Below are 23342 nucleotides of genomic sequence, written 5' to 3'. Positions count from 1 at the left end.
ATTGACATTGAAAATTCAGTTCACTCCCAATATGCACCCATATCAAACATGAGAGTGAGAGAAGCCCCGGCGCAGAGTGTATTCTAGCATGTGCGACATAAACATAAACAGTTTATATCCCATTCCATCGTGGCAAGTAACGGCTTCCAAACTGCAATAGATACATTGTCATTTCGTTGGTAGTTTCAGACTTTCAACAGTAAGCAACTTGTGCATGAACAATAATGTCTAATACTATAGTACACTTCAAACTATGTGCAGTACAAGGTCACCACGCTTGAAACTCTCTAGCCTCGGGCCATGGTCCGGCCGGGCGGAGAAGAAGAAGAAGAAGAAGAAGAAGAAGAAGAAGAAGAAGAAGCCCCCGTGGGTGTCATCTACAGGCGGTGAGCTGGGACGAGGCCGTCATCGAAGTTGTGGGAGTAGCTCTTGAGGTCGTATCCGAATCTCACGGCGCGGCGCTTCGGGCGCAGCATGGCCCGCCTCACCCTCCAGAACAACTGCCTCACGGGCGCCGGTGCCTGCCGCCACGACCCCGGCCTGCTATGGCTCTTCCCCTCCATCATCTTCCGGCTGCCGATGCTCCTTGTGACGCGCAATGATCCTCCCAGAAACGCCATTAGTCGACCTTGATGAGATGATGCGGACAGGAGCTCACGATTGATTAAACACGACTCCGTTGCTCTTCTTTCTTGATTTATAGGGTAGATGGCTTCTGATCTGAGATGGACGCACAGTCTGCACAAATGGGGCTCCTCAACAGCCATTTATAAGCTCGCCGAATGGGCGGGGCTCCGACGCCGATGACGACGGTCGGGCCCGGCACCACGCCCACGTGCACTCATTGCTGACTAGGGGAATCCACTTTACACAACGATTATCGATTAGGCCATGGCAAAATCACATTTGGAACATCTTTTCCTGTTGCATCATAAAAGAAATTTCGCTTGAGGCATCCATTATGTGCTAATAAAGCTATGTTGGAACCACGTGATCGTGTTTAGTGATGACTCATATCCGATCACGAAGATGTAGTTATTTGGGACAAATCTTCATCATAAAAGAAACAAAAAGAAGTAGAAGAAGAAAGACGATGACTATATCATGACGCTTTACACGCACGATGGCCGTGCCACATATATCTATTGTTCAGTTAAGTTTCAAGATACGGTGTCGGCTTCAAGTTCGCGATTGCAGTTACACATGCCACAACACAGAGCTTCCAACAGTAAGTACTTTCAACTTTTGTATAGACCTAGTGAAAAATCCTCATATATAAGCAGGTTAAAGAAATACAGCAATAAAAAAGATAGCGAAGGCCGCCGACTCAAGGCCGCGCAAAATTATAAAAAACGCCACACCTAACAAGAAGCCACTGAGACTACCGAACAAGAATGAAACAACGCCGACTTGGAAACCCACTAAACACCATTGCACCGAACACACCAAACAGTCTCAGAGAACCCCTGATCCTATCCTGACATAAACAATGTAAACAACATTGCACAAATAATGAAGAGCAGTGGAGGAGAGCTCCCAGCCAAGGTTCGTGTTTGGTGGCACTCGTTGACTGCGGACGCTCCTGAGTTGTGCCATGAGGCCCGGTATGCACGCCTGTGCGGTGTGTTAGACTGCTTGCAATGTTTTGACATTGTGATCCCTCGACGACACCTAACATCTAGGAGTGTCTTTTGTGGCGATGGCCCTTCCGTCTGCTAGCTATGTGTGCCTTGCACGGGCGTTGTTTGTACAGTTTTCAGCCCGACTTTCCTCAAAAACGGGGTCAACTTGTTTAGATTTTTTATCCGGTTTTCCTTGTAAACTAGATCAATGTTTTCTTCGAATGAGATTAAATTTAAGGGGGGTTTATCCCCACCCCCCCTCCCTCCCCAACTCCCCCGATGACTGTTCAAAATCTATGATGACCTATCTATCTTCCAGGTTCCAACCTCCTGGCTAAGGAGTGAAATAGTATGAGTGAACATATTATGTAAGAGCATCTACAACTGGAAGTATCAAAATCCGGTCCTGAAATGTTTGCGGATGCGCCTACGGATAGTGACCGGACATCACACAAAAATTGCCCACCGCAACCATGTACCTCAAACATGAAATCTCAAATCCATACTAACCATGCAGTTAAAAGAACCTACATACTACGTACATATGTGGACTACTCATCATTGGAGATGTCCACTATCTCCGTCCCTAGCTCCGGGTAGATAGGCGCATGTGGCAGCTCCGGCTCGTTTTCATCCAAACTAGAGGCGAAGAGCTCGTCAATCTCCGCCCTCTACTGCCGGATGAAGTGCCGGTTGGACTCCACATATGCCTCATCTTGGACTAGTAAGCATGCACGTGCAACGCACGTCTCGATCAAAGCATCTATGAAATTCGTGTGGGTACTGAATTCTGAATTCATATTGAAATTAATAACTTTAGGTAATGGAAGATCTCCTCAGTGAAATGAAGCTTACTGTATACTACTCCCTACGTAGACAAATAAATGAGTGAGTTCTATTTTCAACAACACATGAAAAATAGTAATAAATCCATGTAATAGTAGCATCTATGGCAACCATATAGAGATTTGAATAATAAAAATGAATGATAAAAAGTGCCTGAAGCATTACACTGCTATACGATATTGGACCAAAGTAAACATATTTGGGATCTTCAATCTTGGCACATAGTGTTGGCCTTGTTTCAGGGGAGTTGTGCGGGTCATCTTCTTGATTAGGAACATTTGGCTTCAAGCCTTCAACTCTTCACCCCAAACCATTTTCTTTTGTAAATAATCTGCAAAAGAAAGACCAAATTAGGTTGATAAAATCAAACCACATAAAACAGAACACCAGAACTATCAAATGTGTCATCTAAAGATAAGTGCTTACCAAAGAGAGAATAAATCAATTTTGATTTATATATCACTAAAATCAGATATAATCCAGATGGATCTCAGATTGATACAAAGGAGAACTGGTTTACATGGTAGGTTGAAGATTCTAAGATAAGATCAATCTATTTTTTAGCAGGTGTGTTTCCAAACCAAGTGATTTATATTGCGATTAAACTTGCCATGAGCATCCTTGGTTCAGTTGCTACCACAAAATATATATTATGAACACATAATGTTCTCAATTATGAATCCCACCCTCCTGTTGATCCCACAAAAAAAGAAATTAGTTGCTAAACATCCTTGGTTCAATTCGTGCAGCAATGGGACATCCACAACCCTTTATGATGTATGCTCTACTACTGATGTTTGTAGTTCAGTTTTATATCCTTCTTTCCTAGGGTAGCAAATATGAACATGATTCAGCGCTTTGGTGGATCAAGAGCTTTCCTATGTGAGATAGAGAAAACAAACAACAGAAAGAGGAGATTGAGAGGGGGGACACACATGAAGGAGTAGACTGGTGCAGAGGAGACAGGAGGGCGTCGCTGGCAGCAGGGAGGACGACGACGATAGGGAGGAGACCAGTGCTCTGCACGGACTCGACCTTGTTTGCCAGCGACTGACGGACCCACGTGCGCGTCCACGTCCCGGGCAGCGGCGGCGACCTGGCAGAGGACGGAGTGCTTGATCTCCTGCCCTGCCCACACCCAAAACTTAATCATGGACACAATCAGGATGGAAAGTTGCAGTTTTAATAGCAGAAAACTTACATTAAACCCCCAACCTTGAAAAAATGTGTGAATAAAGAACTCTTGGGGGTGCTTAATTCAACAAATTATAGTTTTTGGACCGCTCAAGAATTGATGTATTTTCCCTTTGCCTCGCCATCTAGCTCCGCCACTGTAATTAGTTAATTAAAATGATTTAGTCAAAAAGGCATTCGGGTGTTGCATCCACCCAATGGGTTCTTTGTTATGCTGCCGGAAGAAATCCTTTCTTGTTAGCCCTTCAAAATAAAAATGTTTGCAATGTTATCATTTTATATTTAATATGGTGCCCAACCATGGCACAGACCACAAGAATACTTTTGTCCAACAAACTGTTATATACTCATGGTCGGTGACAACACAACATAAGTACATCAATGACTCAGAAAACAACTATTCTTTTAAAATGTATGATAAAGCAAGATGGAACTTGGAAAGATATACAGAGGTACAGTATATACACAAACGCTTCCATCTTAGATCTCCATGTCCAATCCTTCTATAATATACAACTAAAACCAATATATTAAAAGAAAACAAGATAAAAGTGAAAAAAAGGAAAATTCCCTTCTCCGATGACACAAACAGGTCAAGGACTACCATATAGTGAGAAAGAAAAATTGATAGCATGAATAGAGTGATATCAGATGACCAAAAATGATAGTTTTCAGACGCCAATAGAAGATATGAACTCAAAGGGCCATGCACAGTGCTACTGAAGCTTAGGCTCCGGCAGCGGCAACGACGGAGGGAGGGAGCCGCCGCCCGCCACCGCCAGCCGCGGCCCGCCGCCGTGCGCACGCCGGCGCGCCGCCTCGCGCCCCGCCACCGCACGCGCACGCCGAAGCCCAGCCGCGCCACCACTCGCCGAGGCCCGCAGCCACCCGCCCGACCGCGCGCACTCCGGGACACCGCCGGCCGCCGCCCAGATCCGCCGCCCGCAGACACAGGGGAGCCGCGAGAAGACCTCCCGCCGCCGCCTGTCTGCCGCAGGCTTCGCCCAACGGCGTCCTTCGGCGGCGGTGCGAGGAGAAGAAGGAAGAGGGAGGTGGCGGCGCGCTAGGGTTGGGAGCCCCCGAGTCGCCCTGGGCAGGGGCGACGCGAGGGAGGGACTCTTGCGTTTGCCTGCTGTTTCCACGAGAATTGGGAGCCCCCGAGCCCCCGAGTCCCATGCGGTTTCTCTAGACCATTCTCTTATTATTGTTTATCTATTAAAACCGTGCAATTTCAGCCCGCAAGACTAAAACTTCTAGCAACGACAAGAACATGTAGAATCACCTTTCAATTAGCAATTCTCGTGGATTTGATAACCTAGGTCACCTATAGAAAAAAAAGGGGGGGGTAGGACTATCTACACCCGAAACCGGATCAAAGGTAATGAGAATGCCTTGGGCATCCCCAAACTTGAACCTCAAAACCTTCTGACTGCTTGTGATTGTGATGGCATCCCTAATGAATTTAACCTCAAATACAAAGTATAGCTCAAGGTAGCGGTGAGTCCGCCTTAGTCCATAAATAATATAAAAATGTTCTATTTGTTGTATGTAAGGCATGGCAATATGGTAAAACATTAGCTAAGTAAAGAACACAATCATATGCCCACTTGATCAAGGAGGACCCAAAACTATGCAATTCTATAACAATTACAACAGTTGCACAAGAATCTATCAAAACATATCAGTAGGTAGACCCATATGTATTTGATGTCTACTTTTATTTAATGCAGTTATACATTATCCATATATAGAAGACACATTTTTGTATACACATTTATCATTATATTTATATTTATATATATATATATATATATATATATATATATATATATATATATATGTTTTGATGTCTAGTTTTTTCGAACAGATTATACATTTTCCATATACATAAGAAACATATTTCATATACACATTTAACATTTTTAAATACATGATTAAATATTTTTCTAGATATATGTTTTGATGTCTATTTTTTCATACATATTGTACATTTTTTGTATACGTAAGAAACATTTTTCATATATAGTTTTAACATTTTGCAAGTACATGATTAACATTTGTTTAAATATATATTTTAATGTACACATTGTACTTTTTATACATATAAAACATATTTTTATAGACATTTAATATTTTCGAATACATGATTAACTTGTTTTCATACACATTGTATATTTTCGTATGCACCTTAAACAATTTTTCATACACGTTAAACATTTTTCCAAATACATTATTAACACTCTTTTGAATGGTATGCATACTTTTGAATGTTTGAACAGTTTTTTTAAAAAAAATTCAACATATATAAGGAAAAAACAAATAAACAAACGACAGAAGCAACCGGGCGAGCGACCGAGCTGCGGAAATTTTTTGGGCTGAGCCCATGTACTGTGAGCTTGAATCGAGTGCTTCTTCCAACTGCCGGGCACCCCTATTTCTCGCTTTAAGCGAGCAGCGCTAGTTGCTCAATCCGTTGCTTGTTCGGAAGAATCCGCAAATGAAAATATTCTTTATTTCCTCTCGGACAGGCCCTCTTTTCATTCGAATGTACATTTTTTCGGTATTGATCATCTACAACTGAAAGACTGACGTCTTCCTCTACTCAATCCTGACTTATAAAATCTCCCTCCACCTCAATTTTTATGAGCCTCACGTTGGGGGAGACCAGATGGGCCAGCCCAGCCGCGCCGGAGGCCGAGGTCTATTTTTTTCTTATGTTTTCAGTTCTCGTTTTTTCTTTTTCTATATTTTTTTATAATTTAAAATATTCTACATAAATGTACACAAAAAATAATCTTCAAAAAAACATTTAAAAAATGTTCAACAAGTATTTGAAAATCTTAAATAAGTACTAAAATGTTGAACAAGAATTTGAAAATTCTAAGTAAGTATTAAAAATGTTGAAAAAGTATTTGATAAATGTTGAATAAGTGTTAAAAATAGTTAAACGAGTATTTGAAAATGTTGATTAAGTATTTGAAATGTGGATGAGTATTTGAAAAAAGTTGAATGTGTATTAAAATGTTAAAAAAGTATTTTAAAATGTTGAAAAACATTGAGACAATGTTGAAGATGTACACAAAAAATGTCGATCATTTATTAAAAAATATTTTTGACATATATAAAAATGAGTGAAAACATAAACAAACATAAGAAAATCAAAAAAAGAACAAAAAATGGATATGAAATGCAAGACGTGAGTTTGAAAGATATTGTTGGCATATACAAAAAATGTAGAATAATAACCAAAAGAGCAAAGAAAATCGATAAATAGAAACAAAAGAAAAAAGTAACAAAATCCAAAAAAATGAAAAAATAAAGCGATCAGCAGTCGCCGCGCTTCTGACTCACCTCAAGCGAGACGTAGCGTTGCCCAGATATGGAGACTTGGGCCTTAGTGGCTTAGTGGGCCAATTGGAATGCCCGGATATGGGGGCCTTGCTGCATTACCCCAGTACGAACGACCGAACGAAAAAGAAAATCCTGTCAAAAAAAATCCCTATCGCTAGTTTCAGCAATCACAACAGCAATACCGCCGCCGCATGCCCGCACACGCCGTCGCATGCCTGCGTCCGTGCCGCCGCACGTCCATGTCCGCGCGCGTACGCGTGGCCGTCGAATAGATTTCTTTGCTCCCCTTTTGGGGCTTTTCCTTTTAGAAATGTATGTATACACCGCATTGATTTCTTTGCTCCATGGCCATGTTATTAGAACTTTAGAGCCTAGGACAGAACTAGAATTTATAATGTAGACTAATTAATTCAATGTCAAATTTCGATGTTGTCGAAAATTCGTCAAGTTTGTGTCCCTCACGTATTTAATCTAGCTAAAGAGAGGTCTTCGGAACAGGCTAGGTGATGATTGGCTCAATGATCTGATGGCCTACTATGTTGAGCGTGAGATATTTGCAAAAATCGAATACAAGCAGATTATGTTATGGTTTCATGCTTTGAAGAATCACCAATGCAATCTACCTTGACAACCTCGTGGGGGGTCTCTTTTTTTCTTGCGGGGACTCTACGACCTCGTGTTGTTGGATCGACTACAATTTAATGGTACAATATTATCTTACTGGAAGATACAAATATTATTACACTTGTGTTAAGATTTAGATTCATTCATTCATAATTGTTGTTGCCTCACATATTGTAGGCCTCACTTGGAATTTTGGGATGACAACATTGGATGCAAGCGCATTCGCACGACACACATGAGAAAATGTTAGTACTTCCTAAGTCTTTTTTTGTGTGTTTTCTCATGCTCTAGTAATTGTATTTGATGAAACTTTTTGTGAATCATTTGTTTGGTTGAGTAGACTTGCATTGTGCCTTACAAATTTAGACCTTAAATGTTCGCCCCTGTCCGGCTTAGCTCAAATCCTGGCTTTGACATGGGTTATTGGGGAAGAAAATGAAAAGGAAGGAAGAAGAGGGGTCTGTTTGCGCAAATGCCCAACGGTGGACGGGCACTATGTGAACTTAAAAAAAAAACATTTTCCGCAATGCAAAAAACAATCAAAAAAATTGTACATACACAAATACACATATAACAGTTCAAGAAAATTTTCACAACAATATACTTTCGTATGTGGCGTAGACAAAAAAAACAAATATGTACAAGAAAATGCCAAAATGGGCCAATCTTTTTTTATTGCTTGGCCGGGATTTTTTTTTTTTGCTGCATCTTGCAAATCATAATATTTTTGAACGGAAATTCACAGATCCATCGTGAATATGTCTAAGTTTTCACAGTTTTTTTTTTGATTTTTTTTAAACTTGAACATATGATTTTTTTGAATCATTTCAAAAAAGAGAGCCAATGCCCTCGTCCACCAAAAAGTCGCTTCCGGCCTGTTTGAGCCTACTCTCCATTTTTCTCCTAGATTTGCCACTGGCCGGCAAGGGGTTTGAATAAATATGGTAAAATTCGTCGCACGTGTTTGGCAAACAAAATGACCTCGCTGGATGTCCTATTGTCCTGTCTTCAATACAGTCACTTGAAATTTAGGCAGCTCTTGCTCTCTCGATTCAGGAAGGAAGCAGCCATGATGTAATGAAGAGGCGACAATTGTCCAATCACTAGTTTTGTATTCAATCAATCAATCTGGCGTGCCAATTAGGCTTGCTAGTATGGAGAAAATATGCACCAGTTAATCTGATGCTTGGACAGACTCACTTCCTTCAGAGAAAGAAAAGTTTGATACCATGTCGAACCAAACAAGCACATCATCTAATTAAGAACGAAATTACAGACGCAAGAAGGAAGCAAGGAACTAATTCCTTTCTTGCCCTGCCAAAAAGGAAAAGGAACACATCATCTTTTGCCTTGTTCAATCCAAGAATCCCTTTCTTGCCCAGCCAAAAAACGAAAAGGAATACATACCCAGCCATGACGCCCATTTGTGAAAACAAAGGCATCATCTTCTGGATTTGTTCATCAAGCTAAATCTGGAGCTTCCACATGCAGTTTAGCCTACGGGTAGTTGGTCTGGAGCACTGAACTCCCCTATCGATTCAAGGTAATTAATTTCAGCTTCGCTAGATAACGCTAGCTTTGTTGCTGCTTCGTAGCTATTTTTAGTGTAATGCAGATGGTGCCCTCTGTTTTATTTCGAGTAATCATTGTGATGTTCATTCGTGGTTCAATTTTGTTTTCACGTATAGCAATGCCATTCTTCTTTGCAAGCCATATTTTTCATTTGCAAGCTATTCGCTGGTGAGTGAATCCACAGCACGTTTGTTTTCAACAGTGAGATGTACGAACCAACTTTTAGAATGTGATTGTTGAATTAAAAAGTTGTTACAAAGAGGAGTAATTTTACTTGCATGCACTATTTTCAGTATAGCAGCTGCCCGGGCAAATCCTGCGATATGGCGGTGGTTTTGGGTGCTTTGGCATCGTACGTGACCAACATGCTCGCCCAAATGGCAAGCGAAGACATAGCCATGATGATCGGGGTCTCTAGTGAGATCAAGGAACTAGGCGTCAAGCTCGGGGATCTCAAGAATGTTCTTGCCGATGCCGATAGGAGGACCATCACCGACAAGAGTGTGCGGGGGTGGGTGGAGGAACTGAAGCGTGCCATGTACCAGGCCACCGACATCATCGACCTATGCCAGCTCAAGATCATGGAGCAAGGTCCATCCACGGACATGGGGTGCCTTCACGCGCTCCTCTTTTGCATCCGAAATCCCCTGCATGTCCATGATATCGGCACCCGCATCAAGAACCTCAATCAAAAGTTGGATGACATCTGCAAGTGGGGTGGCAGTTTCAATTTCATCAAGCTAGAAGCCTACCAAGACCGGAAGGCAACTCGATCTCTTGCCACTGATCGCAAAACAGATTCATTGATGGAGAGGTCAGGTGCGGTTGGCGAGAAGATCGAGGAGGACACAAGAGCACTTGTGGAGGTGCTTACAAGGGAGGCAGCTGGTGACAAGGTTGATCACCTCATGGTGGTCGCCATTGTTGGTGTAGGCGGGATTGGCAAGACCACTCTCTGCAAGAAGGTATTCAATGACGAGGCTATTGAAGGCAAGTTCGCTAAGAAGATATGGCTTAGCATCACACGAGATTTCAACGATGTTGAATTGTTGAGTACGGCCATCACTGCCGCTGGGGGAGACTTGCCTGGAGTGGGTGGGGCTCGAGACAAGGCCCTACTTGTCGTTGCTCTCATGAATGCCATCAAGGACAAAATAATATTTCTTGTACTAGATGACATGTGGGGTGTCAGCGAATGGGACAAACTGTTGATGACTCCCTTTAGCTATGGCGGCCCAGGTAGCAGAGTCCTCATCACCACAAGACATGACACTGTTGCCCGGAGCATGAAAGTTGTGTATTGCCACCATGTTGACAAATTAGGTCCTATAGATGCATGGTCATTGCTCAAGAAGCAGGTCAGTACTTATTCATACTCCTTATAACACTCGTATTTTAGCGTCACACTGTTAATTTGATTTTATATACACTTACATATCACCACATTGTTAATTTGATTATATATGAACTTGCATACGACTACCACAGAAGATTCCACATGTTTTTTGAGGAGGGGTGTGTCTGTGTGTGGAAGGGGGGAGGGGATATATAACATCCATTCATTTATCTAGCATTGTTCATTACAATCTAAGTGCGCACATGTTGCTATGTTAACCGGTAGAGGGTTCCGCCAAATGGCAGCCACTCCATTAAGTTGGGAAAACTCCGCTTTCTTGTGTGCAACATTGTTGTTATTTCTTCCCATCTTGTTCATCTCAATTAACTGTATTCCTCTACAAAGATCATCAATCTCCATGTAATATCTCTATACCCAACATGTTTTATTTTATTGACTTAATGCTCGTGATCACCGTCGAGCTTTAAAGTCCATATAGTTTTATTGATTTTTGCCTTAAAAAAACTGTAAAACGAGTTCACCAAGATGATAAATGTAAAGGAATGAAAATACATCGAAAAATATTTTGGTACGCTTTCATATGCATTATGTAATCCTTAGAAAATCAATATGAAGTTGATTCCACACGTATGTGTGGCAATCTAATTTATCGTAATGCATGCCTTTTTTATTTATTAGCTTTTTTTCTCGGTGATCTAGTGCACTGCTTGTAGTAAATTAAAAAAAAAGAGCACACACCTAGTCATTGCCAACATATTATGCACCCCTCATTAACTTTATATGTTATAACTGCTTGCAGGTACTCACATCAGGAAAAGATGAACCCGAGCTTGACATGCTAAAAGATATTGGGTTGCAAATTATAGCAAAATGTGATGGTTTACCACTTGCTATAAAAGTTATGGGGGGGCTCCTATGCAAGAAGGAGAAAACACGACGTGATTGGGAAGACATCTTGAATGATGATATATGGTCAGTATCTCGAATACCAGAGGAGCTAAACTATGCAATACATCTTAGCTATGATGATTTGTCCCTTGCTTACAAGAATGCTTTCTGCACTTCTCCCTTAAACCTAAAAAGACAATACTAAGTGTCAATGAAGTAGTGTCCATGTGGATTGGTGAAGGGTTGGTTAATGGAGGCTCGGGTATTCTAGAACTTGAAGGAAAAAGGTACTACAATGAGCTAATATTAAGAAACCTTATTGAGCCAGATACAAACTATCCTGGCCAGCTTATTGGAAATATGCATGATGTCATTCGCTCATTTGCTCAGTTTGTGGCTAGAGATGAATCGTTGGTAGCTCAGAGTGGAGCTACTGCTAAAAACAAACTTAGATCACATAGTTTTCTTAGGTTGTCCATAGAAACCAAAGGAGCTGAATCAGATGAATTTGAATGGAGAGATTTAACAGGGCATAAATTATTGAGACTACTAATGTTATCTGGGAACTTCAAGATGCAACCCGGTGATTCCTTGGTTACCTTCTCAAGCCTACGAACTCTATTTATAGAATCCGCAAATTTTGCAGCATTGCTTGAATCTGTGTGTCAGCTGAAGCACTTGAGGTATTTGTCATTAAGAAGTTGCACAGATATATCTAGACTGCCAGAGAACATCCACGAGTTGAAATTCCTCCAACACATTAACCTTGAAGGTTGTGGAGGCATTGTAAAACTTCCTGATAGCATTGTTAAGCTACGAGGATTGAGGTATCTTTCAACTAATGACACCCATGTAAACAGTATTCCTAGGGGTTTCCGTGCTCTAACAAATTTATGGGTACTATTTGGATTTCCAACATATATGGATGGTGATTGGTGTAGTTTGGAAGAGTTGGGGCCTCTTTCTCAGCTTAAGGAGCTTGGATTAAAGAGTCTAGAGAATGTATTAGAGGCCTCGTCCATTGCAAAGGCTAGAGTAGGTGCAAAACAATATCTTACTGCACTTACCTTAGAATGCAGCAGCAGACTAGGAGATGATGGGTTGCTCAAAGCCCGAGTCTCTAACGAGGAACAACAAAAAATTGAGGTGGTGTTTGATGTGATATGCCCTCTGCCTTGCTTAGAGTATCTTGACATTAAAGGGTATTTTGGGCGTCAACTCCCAAGATGGATGATGTGGACAACAAAAGTACCACTCGAGAACTTGAGGACTCTATGGATGACAGATCTATCTTGCTGCACCCAACTCCCTGATGGATTGTGTCGACTCCCGTGTTTGGAGTTTTTACAGGTCAATCGCGCTCCGACAATCAAGTCTGTCGGTGATGAATTCTTGCAACCCCGAAGTCAGCGTCACCATCATTCATCTCAGACGATGGTTGGCTTTCCGAAACTGCACACACTGATTTTAAGTGGAATGCTGGAATGGGAGGAGTGGGGATGGCAGGAGAAAGTTCAAGCTATGCCCGCATTGGAGGAGTTTTTTCTGAAAAACTGCAAGTTGGGTTACATTCCTCCGGGTCTTTCCACCCATGCAAGGGTTATGAAAAAATTAACCATAGGTGGCGTCCAGTGCCTCCAGTCGCTGAAGAACTTCACTTCCGTAGTTCACCTCATCTTGTATGACTTACCTGACCTGACTAGCATGTCTAATTTTCCCAAATTGCAAAAGCTTTGGATCAACCACTGCCCAAAACTTGAGTTACTACATAAGATGAATTCACTCCGGAGGTTCGCGCTAATAGTTAACTACAACAAGAAACAACTCCCGATGTGCCTACGGACTATACAACCAAGTCATTTGTTGCTGGACTGCAGTCCAGAGGTGCTCGCTTCCATGGCTTTGGGGAAGTGTGGCCCCGAGTGGGATAAGTTCCGTCATATCCAGCATGTCGAGGCTTATGCAGATGATGAAGGGATTGAAAAAAGATGGCATCTATTTTACTCAAGTAAACCGTACAGCATAGAGACAAACATCGATATGCAGGTAATACACATTGTTGATCGTTGCTCTTTTCTAATATATATATGGTTAATCTTTGTTTTCTTAATCTCTAATCATCTTCCATTCCATTCTAGTAGTTCATCGCTATGCTAGTGCCTAATATATACAATCCCTACCATTTCATTTTGCTTGCCAGGAGTGGTCGCCCGGCGTGGCCGCCATCCAAGCTAAAGCCGAAGCAACGGAGAAGGAACGAGTTATGGCCACCGCCCGCGCTGAAGCCAAAGCAGTGGAGGAGGCGCGCGTCGTGGCCGCGGCACGCGCCGAAGCCATCGCCGTTGCCAAGGCCAGAACAGGTGAGAAGAAGCACGGTGTGGCTGCCGACCGCACTGAAGCCAAAGCAGTGGAGGAGGCGCGTGTCGTGGCCGCGAGGCCCGCGACACGTGCTAAAGCCGAAGCAGCGGAGGAACAACACGCCGCGGCCCGTGCCAAAGCCAAAGCAGCGAAGGAGGAGCACGATGCGGCAACCTCCCGCGCCAAAGCCAAAGCGGTGGAGGTAGAACAGGCCATGGCCGCCGCCAATGTCGAAGCCAAAGCAGCGGAGGAGGAGCACAACGTGTCTTTCACAGACGCCGAAGCGGAGCCGACACCTTCAAGGACCACGCCGCCGCGCCGCCGACCGATGTATAAAGAGCCTCGCCTTCGTTAGCCAGTTAAACCATGTATAAAAGATGTCGATAAGCAATTTTTACCCTGTGTAGTTTAGTTCAACCATCTAAGTGTCGTGTGGCTGGCATTTTATCGTGCAAGTCCCATCTTGTCTATACATGAAGTGCGTGTAGTTTTCAGTTCTAAATTTGAAATTGCTGATTTGCAATGATGTCAAATGTCAAATTGTTGTGATGTACTCCCTTCATTTCAAAATATAGTGTGGCCGCGCTTTTCGAGATCAAACTTTGACCATAAATTTAACGAACGAGACCCACTGCGATGAGAGAAAAAGTTACATAATTAAAAACTTTTTTCGAATACGAATTCACTGATATAACTTTTGCTCCCGCCGCAATCGGTCTTGACAGTTAAATTTACGGTCAAAGTTGAAGCACGTATCACTTTGTTTTGTTTTAAGATAAGAAAAACACGTGCGTGCTCGGCGGCACAGCGGCCGCCACGGAGAAGCCACGAACATCGCTGGGTAGGAGAGAGGGATCCGTCGATGTACAGGGACGACGACGCCGCCGCCATTGACGCGATTATTGGCCAACAGCCCGAAGGCCCCAGGGAAGTGAGGTTCGTCCGCCGATCGCCAGTCGCCATCCATCCATCCATCCTCATCCTGGGCTCCCCGGAGAGCGGCACGCCATGTGCTCCTCCGCGAGCCGCCTTCCCTCCCTCTGATCTACACGCACGGGTGCACTGTACTCCCCACCGGAACGTGTTGACTACGGCTCGACAGCCAGCCTGCCAGGTGCCCCCTCCACGCCTCGCCCATTTCTTCTCCCAACTGGGCATCTGGCCGCGAGGGTGTGCGAGGAGTGGGAGCCCAGGAGGAGGAGGACTGGAGGAGGGAGAGTGCTCGCCGTTGCGCGAATTGCGTGGGTGAGTGCTGTCTGCTTGCTCCCAAAATTTCTAGTCCTGGGGAGGATGCTCTGCCCTGCTTTCTGAAGATTGTATGTACCCTCTGTTCTGTTCAAAGCCGGTTCGGCCGCTAGATCTGCTAGATTTGTGTCGTCACTTTCAGCAGCTCGCATCTGAAACCATGGAGGAATTCCCTTCCATGCCTAGGCACACTCACCGCACATCACGCTGTAATAAATCGTGAGATAAACCCGGATGTGTCTATGCCTAACTCAACTACGGTCCTTCAACTGACGTTGGCCGACTGAGTGAACTACGTACGGTCCTTCAACCCTCATCACAGAAATTCCAGCTCCGCCAATCACCAATTCACCACAGTACCTTTCCCAAGTAAAAATCCGTTGCTTTCACATATAATTCCTGACCCTGAAATGTTTCTGCCACACCATCCACCCATACCATTGTTCTCTGCATATGAACAAACAGGACAAATTTATCAGTTCAGTGTCCGGACAAACTTTCCTTTCGTGCCTTTTTGGACCCAATTCCCCAAACCATGCCGCCTTTTGGGCTTTGGCAAGGAAGTAGTATACAAGTGCTCGTCGACGACGACGATCATATCTAGCAGGCTGGTACGTACGAGAGAAAGCATTCCTCCTTCACATCACAAGGAACATTCTATGGACGCCTTCTCTGGTTTTCTCAAGATCATCTTGCCCCGGGGTGTTTTAATATAGGAACTTCATTTATTACTTGGTAAGCTAACACTACTTTTGCCAATTTAAATCACCCTTTTGAGCTTGTAGTACGGGGTTCTGGTTGAATTGCTCTTCTTTACTGGTAACTGCTTAAAGTATATGTTAATATGACATGATATAATATTTTGGGACCCTTCCTTTATTCTTTGGGTTCAGTCATGTCAATTATAATATCCGATGGTCATGGTTTGGTCCTAGTTACGGGTTCACCATGGTTTGACTGCTAAATTCTATTTCTTGCTTAGGAACTGTTTCTAGTGTGCTTCCCCTTTCTTCCAAGAGATTTTTAGTTTTTTTTATTTATGACAGCAAAGAGATTTTAAGTTTTAAACTTTTAATACAGCATCAGGAAACAATAATAGGTTCCTTCAAATCATCCTGTCCGCTAAAGAAATTAATTTCCGTTAAATTTTCATATATCTTTCCCGTTTAGAAGGGTTCGTTATGTGTATTCAACCAGACTGTTGCTGTTCTTGTCACACTTTCTCTGGTCAGAATGTTTTTTACACCCTCTTTTTCAGATATCCAAACTAACATAATAGCAATTGTACTTTCACCCCTTCTTTATGTGTATTTGTTACCGATGTGTGTATCATTCTTTTGCAAGGATTTAGGATTTAAATGTGTAAACTCATATATATCTCTCATGACTTGCTATGATATCTTGGGGACCCTTTCTTAGCTGAGTTCAGTCATGCCACATATAACACCCAGCTATCATGGATTAGTCCTAGTTAGGTTTAACTAAATTGATTACTAGATGTTTTTGTTCATTTGCAAAAAGTTCTAGTATATTTATTTTTTCTATGAGATTTTTAAGTTTTGATGGAGCATCCAAAAAAAGACTCCTTCAAATCATCCTCGTCTGTGGAAGAAACTCATTTTTGTTAACTTTTCAGATATATTTCCCTTTTTATAAGGGTTCATTGCATGTATTCAACGAAAGTGTTGATGTTCCTGTCACACTTACTCTGGTCAGAATGTTTCTAACACCCTATTTTTCAAATATGGAAACTAACATAGTTGCAATTGTACTATGATCCCTTCTTTATGTTTCTTTTTTAATGATTCGCATTCTTTTGCCAGGAATTAATTAGTACTCCCTCCGTAAAGAAATATAAGAGCATTTAGATTACTAAAGTAGTGATCTAAATGCTCTTATATTTGTTTACAGAGGGAGTATTTCATTGTGTAAACTCATATTTATCTTTGCTTTCAGACTTTTGCAACTAGTACTGTAATTCTGTAAAGTTGTGAAGAAATGCTACTTGAGTTGTATACCCAGTAACTCAATCATGTCAGACTGCGCCAGGAATAGATTCAATGAGGAAGAAGACTTCCAAGTTGTTTTGGGCAAAGGAAATCCTGGAGAGTCATCTTGCCATCAACATACCAAGTGGATGGCACACTGGACCAGAGCAAGCAGCAGTCCATATGGCAAGAGCTGTAGTCCTTTGGAGGATGCCAACAATAGCAATTGCACAAAAAATTCTGAGACTTCACCTTTTGAGCTTAGGAAATCCACCGTGGCTGAAAGGCTAATGTTGGGAAGAAACCATGAAGGAATTTCAATGAAGAATGTGCCGCGATTAGACCCTAACATGTGGGGCGTGGCGCATGATGCTTGGCAAGAAGCTGAACAGACCAAAATTGAATGGCGAGATGGGCATTTTCAAAGCTGTAAGATCCAGATGCAGAAAGATGAAAATTTCTATGCCAAGAGGGTAGTATCAGAAACACTTTCCGTTTGCAGGCTTTCAGACCTACCATTGAATTTTCAGAAACTTGTGAGCTCAGAAGAGAACCCTGATGATTCACATTGTAACCAGATTCCTATGTTGTCATTCAATCAGAAAGTGGAAAGTATAGTCAGCCCAAAGCGGAAGTATGCGACCGGTACTGTGTTCGATGATCTCTTTGTGCCACAACAAATTCCGAAGCTAAACGTTGCTCCATCTCGAATGACTGACATGGTCATGGATCGTTGCAAACCTTCGGGGAGCATCAAACATCCCCTAGAAGACCCTACCTGCCTCGTTTCTGATCATTCAGGGAAGAAATTAAAAGTTGACAATAACTCATCGTCAGATTGTCGAATAGATGAGCAGGATACAGTTCACTATTTTGCAAACCCAAATCAGGAGCCACCCAGCAGATGTGGTGAAAAGCAGTTCAATCTTTCAGAAAACAGTGACAAGGGCCAAACAGTTGGAGGTGCCCCTCAGAATCACAAGTCAAGAACACCTACTAGGCTCAGAAAACATGAAGTTGCTGCAGGAGTCATGCTTTCGACGCCAGTACTTGGTAAAGAATACGAGACCATACCAATCAATTACTTTATGAACAGCAAGCAGGATGATGAGGATTTTTATGTTGCAAGTCATTTGATATCTGATAAGCACCATGATCTGAATACCCACAGAATGGAATATGCAGCGAATGTAACGGACTCCTGCATGTTCCCTGATCCAGCTGCAAGCATACTGGCAACAAATAGTAAGGGTGGCGCAGTGACCCGTGAAAGACAACCAGTGGACAGATTTACAGATTCTGTTGAACAAAACGGTCCCTGTTTATTTGAAATGCTGACAATCCCTTCCAAATCACAAAGTACGTGCCCGATAGATTTGCTGTCTTCTTGCAGTCCTTTATTTGGAGCCCAGAACCAATTCTCACCTAAAGCTAAAACAATGCATGGAGATTCACAACATGTGTCAAAGTCCTCAGCAGGTGAGGGATTATCCTCAAATAATGTAATATAATAGTATTAACTAAGAGTATTTCTTTGGTACACAGTGATAGCTCAAACTCGTGTCAGGTCATTTTTGCTGTCATAATGTGTTTGTTGGTAATATTGAAAATTGAAGTATCAGTCAAATAGTATCGCTCAGTTTCTTGTTCTGGAATTTTGCAGGCACCGATTCATCGTTGATGCAAAAGGTATCAGTGCTGCACTTGCATATTGTTGGATGAATGGCAACTAACATTACTGAGGGCCAAAGGCCAATACATATACATGTGTGGTGAAGTGCAGTAAACCCCTTATACAATGGGGATATACCGAAAAGAGACTATACACATCTAACACCCCCCCCCCCTCAAACTCATGGTGGATCAACAACACTGAGTTTGGAGAGGAAAAAGTTATGCTGCGCTCGAGTCTGTGCCTTCGTGAAGAAGTCAGCCAACTGTAACTCAGAGGGCACGTAGTGAAGAGCGAGAGTCTGATCCTGCACAGCAGCACGCACAAAGTGGGCATCCACACCGATGTGCTTGGTGAGCTCATGCTTCACCGGGTCACGTGCAATACTGATAGCACCAGTACTGTCTGACAGTAAGGGAGTCGAGGTAGTAGCAGACACACCAAAATCCTCAAGTAACCATCGTAACCAGATCACCTCAGCTGTCAACATAGCCATGGCACGCAGCTCAGCCTCTGTGCTCGAGCGAGAAACTGCAGTCTGTTTCTTGGTCTTCCAGGCAATAAGAGAGCCACCAAGAAAGACACAGTAAGCAGACAGTGAGCGTCGATCAGAGGGATCACTAGCCCAGGTAGCATCAGAGTAAGCCTGGAGCTCAAGAGAACTAGAGCGGTGAAAGAAAAGGCGCTGAGAGAGCGTGCCACGAAGATGTCGTAGAACACGGAGGAGGTGACTATAGTGGACAGAGGCGGGGGCTGAAACAAACTGACTCAGGATGTGAACGGGATAGGAGATGTCAGGACGCGTAACAGCAAGATAGACAAGGCTACCAACAAGGTGACGATAGCGAGTGGGATTAGGAAGGGGATCACCATCAAAGGCACGAAGCTGAACGTTGAGCTCCATAGGAGTCACAACAGTGTGGTCATCACTGAGAGCAGCTCGAGCAAGAAGATCCTGAATATATTTCTCTTGAGAGATGTAGAAGCCATCGGAGGTCGAGGAGATCTCAATCCCAAGAAAATAGCGAAGAGGACCAAGATCAGTCATGAGGAACTGGTCATGAAGGCGAGCCTTAATAAAGGCAATGTAGTCGGAGTCGTCACCAGTGATGATCATGTCATCAACATAAAGAAGGAGAAGAGTCCGACCACGAGAAGACGTGTGAACAAACAACGTGGGATCATGATCACTGGGCAAGAAACCAGCGGCAGTCACCACAGAGGCGAAACACTCAAACCAAGCGCGAGGGGCCTGTTTAAGACCATAGAGGGAGCGGCGAAGTCGACAGACCATACCATCAGGAGCATAATACCCCGGTGGTGGCTGCATGTAAACCTTCTCACGCAGCTCGCCATTGAGAAAGGCGTTCTGGACATCAAGTTGAGAGATAGACCACTGACGAACAGAAGCCACAGCAAGGAGAGTGCGGACAGTGGTCATGTGAGCCACAGGAGCGAATGTCTCGTCATAGTCGCGTCCCTGCTCCTGCTGAAAACCACGGGCCACAAGACGAGCTTTGTAGCGCTCAAGAGAACCATCGGAGCGAGTCTTAATCTTGTAGACCCACTTGCAGGTGATGGGACGAACACCGGAAGGGACGAAAAAGGAGGGAAACCAGCTCCCATGTGCCAGAGCGCTCAAGGGCAGCAAGTTCTTCGGCCATCGCAAGCTGCCATTCAGGTTGAGTCATGGCAATCCGATAGGAAGTGGGTTCAGAAATGACAGAGAGACCATACCGATCAGGAGAGTAGCGATCAGGCGGGAGGCGAGGCCGAGCCCGGAGGTTGTGAACCGGGGGAGGCATGAGAAGAGTTGCACCAGAGGTGGAAGGCACGTGAGATGAGACATCCTCAGGACGAGGGCGACGAGTATAGTGGAGAGGAAATGGTGAGAAAGGGCGACGAACTGGTGATGATGGTGAAGAGGTGGATGAGAAGGATGGAGAAGGTGGGGTCGGTGGTGAAGGAGAAGGAATGAGAGATGGCGGAGGAAGAGATGACATAGAAGGCACATAGCAAGCTGTATCGGGAAGGAGAAGGAAAGAGAGATCATCCACATAGAAGCTCGAGGATGAAGGACGTGGGTAGTAGGAACGAGACTCGTCAAAAGTCACATCACGCGAGATGCGCAAGCGACGACCCACAGGATCCCAACAGCGATAGCCCTTGTGCTCATCACTGTAACCAAGAAAAACACACTCAATCGACTAAGCAGTCAGTTTGGTGCGTTCTCAGGGGGCAAGAAGAACATAGCACACGCAGCCAAACATACGGAGAGCGGAGTAGTCAGGAGAGCGACCGGTGAGACAATCCAGAGGAATACCACCCTGCAAGGCAGTCGATGGCTGAATGTTGATGAGATAGGTGGATGCAGAAACAGCCTCAGCCCAGAAATGGGGTGGAAGAGAAGCAGCAATCATCATCGCACGAGCGGTCTCAAGCAAATGACGATGCTTACGTTCAGCAACACCATTCTGAGCATGGGCTCCAGGACAAGAGAACTGGGCAAGAGTACCCTGTTCCGTGAGAAATCCACGCAACAGCTGGGAGATAAACTCTCTAGCGGAGTCAGCACGAAAAGTACGAATGGACATGGAAAACTGGGTGTGAACCATGGCAGCAAATCGTTTGTATATAGAGAGAACCTCACCACGAGATTTCATGAAGTAGAGCCAAGTGTAGCGAGAGAAATCATCAATAAACAGTACATAGTAGCGATGACCACCTTTCGAATCAAAGGGAGCAGGACCCCAAACGTCAGAATAAACTAAGTCAAAAGGACGCTGAGATACCGACTCACTGGTGGGATAAGGTAACTGTGTCTGTTTGCCCAGTCTGCAACCATTACAATGTAAAGAAATATCTCCAGATACAGACCCTAAGAGGCCCTGACGGACTAAGGAAGACAAGCGAGAGCCACAGAGGTGACCAAGGCGATGATGCCACTGTTGGAAGGACGCGGACGAAGAGGCAGCAAGAGCATGGGAGCTGGCAGAAGTGGTGGCAGCGGAAGGAACACAAAGCCAGTCGACCTCCCAAAGACCCTCTGACTCACGGCGCCGAGGGCCAGCACCAACCAAAGCCTTGGTGCGACGATCTTGAATAGAGCAAGAGTCGGTATCAAGAATGACACGACAACCAGAATCAGTAAGTTGGGCAGCAGAAAAAAGATTCATGGTAAGACGAGGAACATGTGAAACACTTGGAACCGAAAAGGAAGGAGTGGAAAGAATGCCACGACTAGCAATAGGAAGAGGTGTGCCATCGGCGGTAAGAACATTAACAGGCGAATCAAGAGGTCGAAGAGAAGATAGAGTGGAAGAATCAGAAGACATATGAAAAGAAGCTCCAGAATCAAGAACCCACGAAGATGTATCTGACTGTGTGGGTGGCTGCGATGGTGATGAAGGGGATGCAGTCACTGCAGCAGCAGAACCAGTCGACGAGGAGTCGGATGAAGCAAGTAGACGCTTGAGGCGTACAATGTGCTGATCAGTGAGGGACGGAGTCGAGGAAGACACAAGAGTCCCGCTGGAAGGGGAGCGCCTCTGGTCTCGCTTCTTCTGGCGACAATCAGACTCTGGGTGACCTGACCGGGAGCAGTAACCACAGAAGGTGTCACGGCGCGACGGGCCCTTCTCAGCATAAGGAGGACGGCTGACCCTCCCTGGAGGAGTAGGCAGGAGCGGTGGAGCAGTGAGGCAAGCAGACGACACAGGAGCTCGGGCAGCCAGCACTGACGGAACCAGAAGCAACCCAGCAGAGCGAAGGCGAGACTCCTCAACATGAAGCTCGGCAAGTACCTCCGAGATAGGAACACGACCACGAGCAAGCAAGTGAGCACGTCAAGGTTCAAACTCGGATCGGAGACGAGATAAGAACTCATGAACACGCTGAAACTCCAGATCAGACCGAGCAGTCTGACAGCAACGACAGATTCCACAAACAGCTGTCCGAAGAGAATCAAGCTGGCACCAGATGGCAGAGCACTGTGAATAGAACTCATCAACAGAGGAATCACCTTGCTGAAGTGCATGCTCCTGACGCACCACAGATAGGTAGAGAGCATCACCAGAGGGCTGATAGCACTGACATAGATAAGACCACATCGCTGCAACCGTGTCAAGTCCCATGAACTCCGAAGCAAACTGAGGGAGAACACTCGCAGTGAGAACAGCAGCCGCTCGAGCATCATCATTGCACCATTGAGTGTAAGCAGACAGATCATCCCGGTAGACAGAAAGAGCATCAGAATAGGCAAATACCTGCTGATCATAAGTATCAACTGCAGCATCATCAAGAGTCTTGGCTGCATCCCGATCAGCCTGAGAAGCATCAGCAGCAATCACCGGCGGTACTGGCGGAACAGGCACCACCGGAGCAACAGGGCACGGCGGACAGGGTACCTCGCCAGAGAGAACACCCTACAGCAGGAGGCCGCGCATATGAATACGCATGAAACCGGCGAACTCAGCATAGTTGGTGCCATCAAAGATCACCGAGCAGCGAGGAACAGCCACATAGCCTGAAGATGACATCCTGAGGTATCCCTTTTTTTGGAAGTCAACGGGTACAGGACAACCCAATCTGGATCGAGGGAAACACGAGCGCTCGCTCGGACGCCC

At 44.3% G+C, this 23342-nt stretch overlaps 1 protein-coding gene, 1 long non-coding RNA gene and 1 pseudogene across 3 annotated transcripts; 1 reads left to right on the top strand and 2 right to left on the bottom strand.

The window, feature by feature from the left end:
- Window positions 1-145: 145 nt before the first annotated feature.
- LOC119332361 lies at window positions 146-725 on the bottom strand. Its single transcript, XM_037605575.1, has one exon. The coding sequence runs from the start codon at window positions 618-620 to the stop codon at window positions 378-380; it is 243 nt and encodes an 80-aa protein (XP_037461472.1). The 5' UTR covers window positions 621-725; the 3' UTR covers window positions 146-377.
- A 1782-nt stretch (window positions 726-2507) lies between these two features.
- Window positions 2508-3719, bottom strand: LOC119332272. 2 transcript variants are annotated; one of them, XR_005160904.1, is made up of 3 exons: window positions 3670-3719; window positions 3404-3596; window positions 2508-2799 (listed from the first exon to the last, which is right to left on the bottom strand). It is a non-coding gene; the product is annotated as an uncharacterized LOC119332272 (long non-coding RNA). The 2 variants fall into 2 exon arrangements; XR_005160893.1 differs by having other exon boundaries at window positions 3404-3718.
- A 5803-nt stretch (window positions 3720-9522) lies between these two features.
- Window positions 9523-14381, top strand: LOC119332184 (annotated as a pseudogene).
- Window positions 14382-23342: the final 8961 nt, after the last annotated feature.

This window comes from Triticum dicoccoides, chromosome 1A, assembly GCF_002162155.2.
Source record: "Triticum dicoccoides isolate Atlit2015 ecotype Zavitan chromosome 1A, WEW_v2.0, whole genome shotgun sequence".
Taxonomy (NCBI): Eukaryota; Viridiplantae; Streptophyta; class Magnoliopsida; order Poales; family Poaceae; genus Triticum; species Triticum dicoccoides.
Note: the sequence above shows the minus strand (reverse complement) of the source record. Positions and strands in the feature narration are given on the sequence as shown.

What these genes read in the sequence shown, in the direction of transcription:
- LOC119332361 (XM_037605575.1), bottom strand. Translation starts at nt 620, where the DNA reads ATGGCGTTTCTGGGAGGATCATTGCGCGTCACAAGGAGCATCGGCAGC.